The sequence below is a fragment of the Olea europaea genome, chromosome 4 (genome assembly GCF_002742605.1).
Source record: "Olea europaea var. sylvestris chromosome 4, O_europaea_v1, whole genome shotgun sequence".
Taxonomy (NCBI): domain Eukaryota; kingdom Viridiplantae; phylum Streptophyta; class Magnoliopsida; order Lamiales; family Oleaceae; genus Olea; species Olea europaea.
The window spans coordinates 984,188-995,971 of NC_036240.1; the positions used below are offsets into that span (position 1 = coordinate 984,188).

The 11,784-nt window shown below is 30.6% G+C and overlaps 1 protein-coding gene and 1 long non-coding RNA gene across 2 annotated transcripts; one reads left to right on the plus strand and one right to left on the minus strand.

Annotated features, from left to right (window-relative positions):
- The first annotated feature begins 2,266 nt into the window (after window positions 1–2,266).
- LOC111393196 lies at window positions 2,267–4,386 on the plus strand. Its single transcript, XM_023018620.1, has 2 exons — window positions 2,267–2,571; window positions 3,777–4,386. The coding sequence occupies exons 1-2, from the start codon at window positions 2,404–2,406 to the stop codon at window positions 4,317–4,319; spliced, it is 711 nt and encodes a 236-aa protein (XP_022874388.1). The 5' UTR covers window positions 2,267–2,403; the 3' UTR covers window positions 4,320–4,386.
- Window positions 4,387–7,298: 2,912 nt separating this feature from the next.
- On the minus strand, window positions 7,299–10,503 carry LOC111394035. The gene is made up of 2 exons (XR_002702538.1): window positions 10,224–10,503; window positions 7,299–7,700 (listed from the first exon to the last, which is right to left on the minus strand). It is a non-coding gene; the product is annotated as an uncharacterized LOC111394035 (long non-coding RNA).
- Window positions 10,504–11,784: the final 1,281 nt, after the last annotated feature.

An 11,784-nucleotide genomic window follows, 5' to 3' on the forward strand; every position in this document is an offset into this window, starting at 1 on the left:
CGAGAAAATATGTTGACCTTGTTTTTTGTAGGGCGTGACCAATAGCTCTTGGGTCCTCTCGCGTGCATGTAAACCTTTGTCCTGAACACTTGGACAAACCATAAGTCAAATGTGAATTTCTCTAGAGTTGGGGAGGCAATTGCGCACACTCCGATGGTCAAGTTAGCCTTTGTAAGGATAAGTATGAGTGTGATGTGTTTAAGACATGAGCTACTTAAGTAAAAGAGGTTCAGATTTGGAGATTATAGAGCGTAAAGAGAAATTGCAAAAGTTATATATTGAGAGCAGAAACTTGCATTACCTTCAAATGATGTGGTTTCATCCTGATGGTCGAGCGCCTTGTCATAGGTGTCATTTTGTTAATCATAAGTTCAGGTACATTTAATGTTATGATCGTTTGCAGCCCTAGGCTTGACACATAGGGACTAAATTGACATATTGACTTAGTAAATTGGTTGCTACAGTGTATTGTCCTATCAATCATTCAACATTAAAAAATCTTGTTCGGAAGATTGTTTATAGTGCCTCTACCTGCCTTGCCTCATCCATGAGGGTTTGGCCCTTTGTATGGAGTCAGCCTTTGTACATGAATTCGGCCTCTTCATGGAGGTTCAACTAAAATTGCCATATGGGCAGAATGATCTGGAGTGCTTGCCTGATCGCTTGCTGTGTGATTGTCAAGTGGCTAAGCTTGGATCCTCGTTGGAAGAGACGTAAAAGAATATAATATCGAAAAACTAAAAAGAGATATGCGTTAAGGTTGAGATGAAACAAATAAATGATATATAAGACTTTCAACTGCTTCTATTAATAAGATCGACATTTTAAAGTGAAATATCATATAAAAGCCTATTAAACTAAAATATAGTTCAATATGATTTTAGATTACATTAAATTCAAACGAGCAATTTGGTATGTCTAAAGCTCAAATGAACATCGAATTCAAAGTCAAACAAGACACTATCTTGTGAAAGCATGTAATGAAACAAGTAAACAAAAGGGTATTATATTCAAACCACGATATTTATTTGTTACATCACATTTTAATTGTACTTAAGGTCCTAAACCTTTGTTCATTATAATAATTATGTCCCTAACTTACTTTTTTTTTTTTTGGCAAATTCTTATTGTCAACTTTCTATTAATTAGCACATGTGATGATTGATCTTGTCAAAGTATTACGTTTGCATGCTTTGAAATGAAAGAAAAATAAGTTGTCATACTTTTACATTTATTGGATGAAAATATTATCAAAGACAAGATGTATTAATTAATAAAATGTTGAAGATAAGAATGAGTAGGAAAAAAAACTAGAGAAATAAGAATTTGATGACTTTAAGTGCAATTACAGTGTGGGTGCAACTACTAAAAATTGTGATCATAATATAATTACCCTAAACAAAATATAAGGAATTAGACTGCTAGTTTTAAGAAAGTTGGCATTTTAAGATGGAGAGTTAATTTGGATCGTATCGAACTCTCCTGTAGCAGAATAATTTAGGTGTAATCACATTTTAAATGATTTTATGCCCACATAATTTAGGGCTTGTTCGGTAGCGATTATGAAAATTGATTTTTTAACCGTTAGTAAAAAAAGTGAGTCCCACCTATGATTGAAGAAGTAAAAAAATGACGGCTGGAATAGTGAAATAGCGATCAAAAAATCAATTTTTTGGGTTGAAAAATTGCTACTAAACGGGGGCTTAATCCTTAGTAATCCATATCTAATTCCGTATTATGTTGCATGTATTTTCCAGAATAATTATAATTTATTTTTTGGTTCTTAAAGAGTAGATAAAATTAATTTTTAGGTGTCAAGAGTAGAACCATAATATTCTATTATTCTTGTTATAGAATCAGCAAAATTGTTGGAATTAGTTTGTTATTTTGGATAGTGCACCTTTGTTAAATATGGAGTTAGAGTCAACAATTTATCTCTCAAATTGCTTTGTAGATTCGCGTCATGTAAAAATTTAACCTTTAACCTTAAATGTAATTTAAACGGTCGCAAATTCACAAGTTATATCTTTTCCAATTTCCTTTTTTTTTTGCTTTATCGACGTTGGATTCCTATTCTCGTGAATAAACAATACAACATAGGCAAAATAATATCATATCCAAGGAAAAAAAATATTAAAAATTCCCACAAATACATACGTATATACATAAATACATATATAAAGAAAGTGGGATTCCTTTTCCTTGTTTCTATTCGTAAGTCGGATATAGCATTTAAAACAGTCTATGTTCATTTTCCCTGCCATATAGTGTCTCTGTGTATATATATCTGTGTCTGCATCCACTGAGGAAAGAAGAGAATATCAAAATTTACACACAAACACAGTAAGATATATATAACATATATACAGAGGGGGAGGGAGAGGGGGAGAGAGAGAGAGAGAGATGGAATGGAAGAAATGTTATTTAGATGTTATACTCGTGCCAATGGGGTTCTTAATATGCGTGGGGTATCATCTATGGCTATGGCATAAGGTTCGAACACAGCCATTCTCAACCATCATTGGAACTAATGCCAGTGGTCGTCGGTTTTGGGTTTCTGCTATGATGAAGGTAACATATGTGTAACTCTGTGTGTGTATGTGTGTAATATTTCACAAAAAACTTCATTTTTTATTCCCTTTTTGGAGAATTCTTTTCACTTATTTTGATGGGTTTCTGCCTTGATAAAGTAATATTTAAAGAGTTCATTTTGGAGATTTTTTTCATTAATTATAGTTTTGTTGCATGCATTTGATTTCACTATTATTTGGTTTAAACTTCAAAGAACAATTTTGTTTTGAAGAAATAGAAAATTAAAGTAGAACGGTAGCACAAACTTCTTTCACCTTCTTGCTCTTAATTTTGTCTTATTGTAATAATCCTTTTAATTTGTAAATATTTAGAAGATTTCCCCTCACAATATTTTTGATAATTTTAAATTTTCTACTTAATTCTTAATTCATTTCTTTCCAAGGCTAGCTAGATAAATCCTTTAGATTTTGAAAAGAAAGTTCTTGATTCATTTCTGGCCAAAGCTAGATAAATCCTTTAGTTATTAAAAAGAAAAGGGGAATGACAAATATCTAAGTCACTATTCTTTAAAATAAAAATAAAAAATGTTTTTTACATATTGATTTGTAAAATTCATGACTTCCGTTTAATGAATAAACGAGATGGACCCAAAGTGCACTTTGAGTAAGCAACATTAGACATTTCAATTGACCAAATTTTAACTTCTTGTTCATCTTTAATATTATCTATTGTTGTATGCATAAAAAAATCGCACAAATCCAAATCTTTCTCCAGTTATCCTAATTGCCTTATTCAAGTTTTACAAGGGAAAAATATCAAATTAATTTTTCTGAAATTGCACAAAGTATGCTGGTTTACACTGCAAATTCCATTTTAGTTAAAGGTGGTAGGTAGGCATCCACCAAAAAATAAATATGTGGCTGTTATTCTGAATCATATAGAGGAAAAATCAGTAGACAAATACTTAAAGTGCTTATGTGTGTGTATACAATTACTTAATGCATCTTTTTCTCAAATATGGATGCTTGATAGATGCATACAGTGAAAATATATGCAATATTTGGAGAAAAATTTGCCAAAATACAGTGAAAAGCCTACCACATTATAAGTTTGCCTCTTCGTTTATGCTCGTCTAAAAGTTTAAAATACGAGAGAAAGGATAACATTTTTTTACTTAAATTTTGTGGTCAACACACATAAAAAAGTGATAACGAGATTTGAACTCAAAACTTCTTATGGTGCAGGACAATGATAAGAAAAACGTTTTGGCTGTTCAGACATTGCGAAACACGATCATGGGTGCAACTCTCATGGCCACCACATCGATCCTTCTCTGCTCGGGATTAGCAGCTGTCATAAGTAGTACTTACAGCATTAAGAAGCCACTCAATGACGCCGTTTATGGAGGCCACGGAGAATTCATGGTAGCGCTAAAATACGTTACTCTCCTCTTCATTTTCCTCTTCTCGTTCCTATGTCACTCCCTCTCGATCAGGTTCATCGGCCAGGTGAATTTCCTCATCAATTGCCCTCAAGAAAACTCGTCCATCGTCACTCCAGGATATGTGTCGGGGCTTCTTGAAAAAGGATTTTTGCTCAACACGATTGGAAATAGATTGTTCTATGCAGCACTCCCTCTTGTGCTGTGGATTTTTGGTCCTGTCTTGGTTTTCTTGTGTTTTATCACATTGGTTCCTATCCTTTACAACCTTGACTTTGTTTTTGCTCGTGAAAAATTAAGTAAGGGATCTGAGAATGCAAATGATAATGGCTTTACATCAGTGTAAAAGCTAATAATCTTTGTCATATTCACATCAAGATTAAATGTCAATTAAGTGCTTATATGTTTTGTCATCTTTCACGTACTTTTTTTTATTTATTTTTTCTCTTTTTCTTTTTTTTGAAAACAAATAGGGTCAAATAATCAAATTACGCAAACTCATGAGTAACTTTATATGAAAACCACTAATACCATTATTTAATGAAGTTACAATATACTATGATAAAATATAGATGCACCATGATCATAAATTGAAATCCGAATGGGTATTCTAAACTATCTGAAGAGCGTCACACTCTACCACCTCAATTCAATATCCACATTCTTTTTTTAAGATGACACCATATACAAATATACAAATTCGGAAACCTTTCTGATTTGAGAGGACAAAAGTTGGTGGATGATTAGAGAAATATTCATCCAACTTCTTATAGTGGAAACAGGAAAGTTATGCAAATGGAACAACTTGTGAGAAATTATCAGTGGAGTTAGCTAGGTGGAAAATATTTGTGGACTGGTAGATTAATCAATTTATAATTTTAATTTTTAGGGATTCTCCCTATTTTTGTAGCTAGATATGAAGTGAGACAATATTGCGTTTTTGTTTGTAAATTACAAAGTAAATATAGGTTAAAATAACTATAGAAGAACAAATATTCTACTTGTACTGAAAATTTGTATAGATTGAATAACATACATTCATCTGTCAAGCTACCTGTAAATAAAATCTATATAGATAGCAAAGTTCATGAAATAATTTATGATGATCACGTAATTGAACTATTGTGGAAATTTTAGAAAACACCAAGAAACTATCTTGAAAATTGCAGAACATTGTTATGTATTTTAGATATTTTTTAACCTCATTTTTTGTGATACTATATTTTGCAACAGTGAATTTTTTAAATATATGTGTTTAAAATAGGAAAAATTTTGAATTTATTTGTAAAATTATTTCATCGATAAAATATGTGGTTGAAAATGAATCTAAAAATAAATAAATTTTTAGATGGAACATAAACGTGGACTTAATATCCCCTCAACTAAGAATAGCATTGGAGAAATCAAATTGATTTTGAAAAGTATTAAAAGTAAAACATAAAAGTGGTCACGATCTTCATAAGCTGGAGCACATCAAGACGCAAAAAGTCTGTTTGCAAGAGGTCACATATTTTTCCCCCTTTTTCTATGAAGATACTCTTTAGTGAAGTTGATTCAGATAGACAATTGAAATTATAGTTTAAAATGTTCCTTTTATTTCGGTAAATAAAAATATTTTAATTTTTCTTTTGTGAGGGAAAAATACAACAGTTGACCAAGCATTGATTTAATAGATATTTGACTAATTTTTATTATTGAAAGTGATTGTGCAACTATAATGAAAAACTATGAAGTAATTACTCCTTTTAAAGGTTCAAGATCAATTTGTGGTTCTACTATAATGAAAATTTATGGATTAATTTGCTCATGTTTAAAGATATAGGACCAACTTGCTACTAGAACTGTAGGTTGCAAACAAATAAAGTGCAATTTTCCCTTGTTTATTCTATTAATCATATTATAAAATTTTAATGTACAGTGAGACAATAGTAAAGAATAAGAGTATTGCTATACGTACATGGTATACCAGGGTTGACACTCCGATATACACTCTCCTCACATGAGGGGGGGTCTCACGATTTTTTTATTGGACGTGGGCCCCCTCCCTCATGTGAGGGGAGTGTACACCGGAGTGTGAACTCCTGTATATAAATAGCATTTTTCAAAAAAGAATAATGAATTACAACATTCATCGTAGTTAACAATGCAAATGCTAGCAGATATCTAAAATATATTATATATCACATTAAGTGAGAATATTTTTGATCGATTTAACCTTACTACAATTCAATTATTTCAATAATAACTTACTTTTCGTTTTTCAATGTGTAATAAATACTACAAAATCTTTGTCATGTATGAATTTCGTATTATTAATTCTCAATTAATTAACATTCACATTAATCTAGATTTAATAAATTTTGACTTGATAAATCTTAATATACATGAATCTAAAGTTATTATAAATAATTTATTTCCATTCATGTATCCAGGAATGTATGTTTAAATTCATGTATTAACAATTAATTCTTATGTACCAACTGTAATATAAAAAATGTTGCTCATTTGTAGTATTTCATTATCACAAAAAATTGAATCATAGAATTTGAGTTTTGATAGTATAATTTCCTTATTTTAAATTTCTATCATAAGTTCTATTTTTTTTAATTCGTTTGAGACTTATCAAATCTTCTGAATAAATTGGTATCAAATATTACTTTTATAGAAATTATAAATTATTTTAGAAAAACATGCAATGTTCGTTCGACTTTGACTAATAATAAAAAAAAAGTTGAATCCCTTAAATATTAGTTTAATTTATGTTTAATTTTTGTAAATGTAGTTTAGCCTTTTCCCCTCCCTTCTTCTAGGGTTTTATAATTTCCCAATACTTCGTTACATCGTTCTATATATTTCAATTTACACTAAATTTGATTTCTATTAATCGGTCATAGACTTGTATTGTTATATACATCTTAATTTTTCTCCCACTCAATACTTTTTGCACGATTCTCATTCCAAGAAGTCAACTGAAAAGACCGTGGAGAAATAAGGATTAAACGCGTTAGAATATTTTATATACACATCTTCTAATGATTTGCCTTCATTTTCTTTGAATCCTAATTCCTCTAATTTTTATTTACAGCATATTCGCCAAAGACGTGTTTCTAGTTCTAGTTTGAAATATTTAGTGAGGGCAGAAATCATATGATCAATAAACCATCCTAAGCGTTGCATTCATTGTGTAAGCCAAGTGATGTTTCTCAATTGCTACAAAAATTGTAGGTCTAAAACCATTTTGTCAAAAAAATTGAAGAGGAAAACAATGCTTAATTTTCCCTAGAAATGGTGCACTTAAACCAGTATTCTGTAGTGGACAGATGAGTAGTCAGAAAATGAGCATATCTTAATGTTTTGTACCATTTGTTGGCAGTTATTGGTTAAATGGCCATACGTTGAAAATATGAAACACAATTAGAGTCATTACAATCCGACACTCTAGAATTAGAGTTCTTGGTAACCCATATTTTTAACTAGATGACTTCACTAAACCAACCTTCTGGTGAAAGTCGCCCTCCACAAGTCACCTCGTCTGCAGTGAGGATCTTGAGTAGAACAATGCTTGCTATGATACCAATTGTTACAACTACACAAGGCACGACTCACTCTTAAAACTAGCTTGCTAGGAAAAAGTGTCCAAGTGGTTAAATTCCACGATTAAGCCTCCATTTAGCAAATTGATAAATAGTTGCTGAATTGGAATAGTCAAGAGAAATAGTAGTGAGTCCTGCAAAATTTATGAATAATAAGGAGTAGTAATAATGAATGTGTGGTTGAAATTAACTTTTGAATTTAACCAAATTTAAAAATCATTTATAATTTTTTTTTTTTTTGCCAAACAGAGTCTAAGACTTAAGTTAGGCAGTATATCACATTGATTAAAGATGAAACAAATAAATAACATATAAGAGCTTGGTCCGTCTAAACCTCAAACGGGCATTCAAATTCCAATATTGGTTTACTCAAACAAGCTAGAATCTTGTCGACTATTTGAAGGATAATATCCCACTGAAACAAATAAACAAAATTAAAGAATTTGATCTAGTTCTGCTAATAAAAGTTACCTTTTAAGATGCAACCTTAACTATTAATAATACCATATCTTCAATAGCTATTTTATTAAGCTAAATGTTGGAATGCGAGAACAGCATTACCAAGAAACTAGAAATTTCTTTAATTCAATCAATAAGATCGTCTAGATGTTCACATATATGTTATATCAAGAATAAAGAATTCAATTTTTATTTTTTTTTAACCTAAATGATCAATTCTTATATCAATTCCTGAAGCAGGATAGACTCATTGAGGGAGTGAGCTCCCGTACTCGAATTGTGAACTTCCAGTCTTTTGGATCCCAAGCTTTCAACTTTTTAATGCCAAGAACTTGATATTTCAAACATCCAAATTTTCTATGGTATTCTCCAAAGTCAAGACTACGCTGAGGGATGGGCAGCTTATTTTAATCAAATCAAGAAACTAATTATTGAATTGGACAACTGAATAAGATAAGAAAATTATTATTTTCTCTCTTTTCTCTCTTCAAATTTGAACACCATGAAATTATGTATTATAATTGCTATTCAATCCTTGTACAATAATGATTTCACATTCAAATATTAATTTTAATTAAAATCCAAATAGGAGTTTTAATTAAAGTTCACATCAAATTAGTTTATACTTAATTGTATGTGTAGTTCTATAACTTTAATTACAATTATAATTAAGTTATAATTTTTAAAAAAATTATAACTAAATACAAAATTTTATTGTAATTACAATTAAGTCCAAAACTATTATAATTACCGTAATTAAATTACAATACTTTATAGAGCTATCACAGGACCTGATCGGACATAAATTATCTAAACTCCAATAATTAGATTCTGTCAAGTCGACTCTACACCACCCAATCTAATTACTAGTTTTTGTTTTTTTTTACTAAATGCAAAAGAATGAACTCTTGGAATATATAAGATCAAAGAAGTTAATAAATCTGTAATATTTTTCCCCTGACCTGCAGTATATGTATTTTATTCTCATCTGAGATTCGATAATTAGGTATAAACATAAATGTTCATTTTGTCCTTCTAATTATTCTCTCTAACTTAAGTATCATATTCTTCAATGATCATGTGAACTAATACAGATGTCGAGTTTAACTGTCGCTAATCATTAAGCTCAAATTTTAATCGTTCAATAGAAATTATTAAAGTAGACACTCTACCCTTTTTTGGGTGACAGAAATTATTTAAGTAGAAACTCTACCCGTTCAAATGGTTTCTGTCAAAAATCAAAAATTATAAAAATCATATGAAATTCGTGTCCGGCAACAGTTCAAAAAAGATTTGAATTAAAAAAAATGGTTTCTATACATAATTATAAAATTCATGACATCAAACTTTAATGAATAAATGAGATGACCCACTTTTTATTTAATTCTGTGGGGTAGTATCTAATCTAGTTTATCTACCACGCCAAAAAAATGTATAGTTTTCAAAGAAGTGGGATTGTTTCTAATATGCAAAAACTGCCTAAGCTTCTTGGTGAATCTTATTCTTTCAAGTCATGTCGAAATGATTGATTCCACATGTTTGGTATATGATATATTAAAAACTGGATAAAATTTTAATTTTAATATTATCTGTACGCATAAAAAAAATGGCACAAATCCTAATCTTTCTCCTCCTTATCCAATTTGTATTCTTCAAGCTTTTATAAGGAATATTATCAGATTATTTTTTCTCATCATGCACGAAATGTGCTGGTTTATACTGCAAATACCATTTTAGTTAAAGGATGGTGCATCCACTAAAATAAAATAAAAAATCTGTGGATATTATTCTATGTAGTCAGAATCTTACAGAGGAAAATACTTTAGACAAATGCTCGAAATGCTTGTGTGTGTATACACATTCACTCAGTGTCTCTTTTTCTCAAATATTCATTGTTTAAGAGAGACGTATACGGTGAAAATACATGCAATAATTGGAGAAAAATGCCCCAAAATACAATAAAAACTAAAGTCAACTAGATTATAAGTTTTCCTTCGTGTGTGTCTACAAGACTATCTCGTCTAAAAGTTTAACATATCAAATAGAGGATAACATTGTTTACTTAAATTATGTTTTCAGCACACCCCTTGCTGGTGATGCATGACAATGAAAAGAAAAACATTTTGGCTATCCACACGCAATCGATCATTGGATCAACACTCATGGCCACCACGTCGGCCGTCATAAGTAGTACTTACAGTATCAAGAAGCCACTCAATGATGCCGTCATGGAGAATTCAATGTGGCGCTAAAATACATCATTCTCCTCCTCATTTTCCTCTTTTCATTCCTACATCACTCCTTATCGGTTCATCGGCCAGGTGAATTTCCTCACAAACTGCCCTCAGGAGGAGACAAAAAGTTAAATTTATAACTCAATGAAGAAGAAAAATGTTCAGAAAAATATGAAACAAAAATAAGGATAAACATGAGACTTTTAATATGAAAAATAGACACCAATTGCATTACATCCAGTGACCTTAAATAGGTCATACATGATACAAGACACCCACTATTAAAAAAAAAAATTATAAATCTAGGAAACTAAATGGTAGTGCATTTCATGCACCAAATGCACACCTAATAACACCAATTTACTTGTGAACTAATTAATTAAGCAAACCACTAATGTATTAATTAATATTTAATTCCACTAATTAACTTTTTAGTCACTATTGCAACCTAAATGTAAAACTAGGACTCCACTAATACAAAAAAATAACAACTAATAAATTAATGAATAAAATACAAAAATCCCACTAACTAAGCATCCGTCAACATTCTCTCCCTAAAACTGAAAATCTAGAAACATTCAGTTTAGAAGTCTTATTGCATGTAAACACCAAGTAATTTCTGAAATGTAGTCAATTTCAAGGGCTTAGTGCATATGTCAGCAACTTGATCTTCACTTGTACAATAAATAAAATCAAGTATTCCTTCCTTTCAGGGACGGAGCCAGAAAATTTCTTCAGTACGAGCATAATTTAACTCATGTCGAACATTGAGTTTTGGTCAAATTTAATGATAATAAAACTATAAAACAAATCGTGATAAAACTAAAAATGATATAGTTTATAATTAAACATGCTCCTTATAAGTTTTCATACTGTGATATTGTTGTACAATAACGTTATTATCAAATAATTGAAAACAAAAACAAGTAACTGAAAGCAAAAGCAAGTGAACTCCAAATCAATCTATGCCTAAAATCAAGCAGAATACTCTCAACCTTAGCACAACTTTCAATTTAAATTCACAAATCACAACTGCAGAATGCAATTGACAAAACTAATAACTAATACATGATTTTAAATTAGCAACTTGTGTCTAACCTTAGTAAAACATCCAATTAAGTTCACCTCAGATTGGTTTGGATTTGCGGAAGAGCTAGGCTAGGCTGCTAGTAGGTAGTGGTGAAATTGAATCGTGGACAATTGCTAATATTAAATAAAAAAGACAAAAAAATAAAAATATTGGGTTGGGCCTAACATAGTGAGGCCCCGCCCCTGCTTCCTTCTTAAGATCCTTTAAAAATTGATACTTCACATCAATGTGCTTGTTTCATTCATGTAAAACGAGATTTTTTTGAGAGTTCAATAGCTGAACTACTGTCACATAAAAATAAGTACGTCTTAATTGTTTGAAATGAAGCACTTCAAGGATCGATAACTCTTTCGTCGTCAATCCAAGATGTGTCGGGGCTTCTCGAGAAAGGATTTTGCTCTCAAGACGGTAATTTATTGTTCTATGAAGCACTCC

Coding starts and splice junctions, on each gene's coding strand:
- LOC111393196 (XM_023018620.1), top strand. CDS start 2,404: ATGGAATGGAAGAAATGTTATTTAGATGTTATACTCGTGCCAATGGGG. Junction 2,572..3,776: donor GGGTTTCTGCTATGATGAAG/GTAACATATGTG, acceptor CTTATGGTGCAG/GACAATGATAAGAAAAACGT.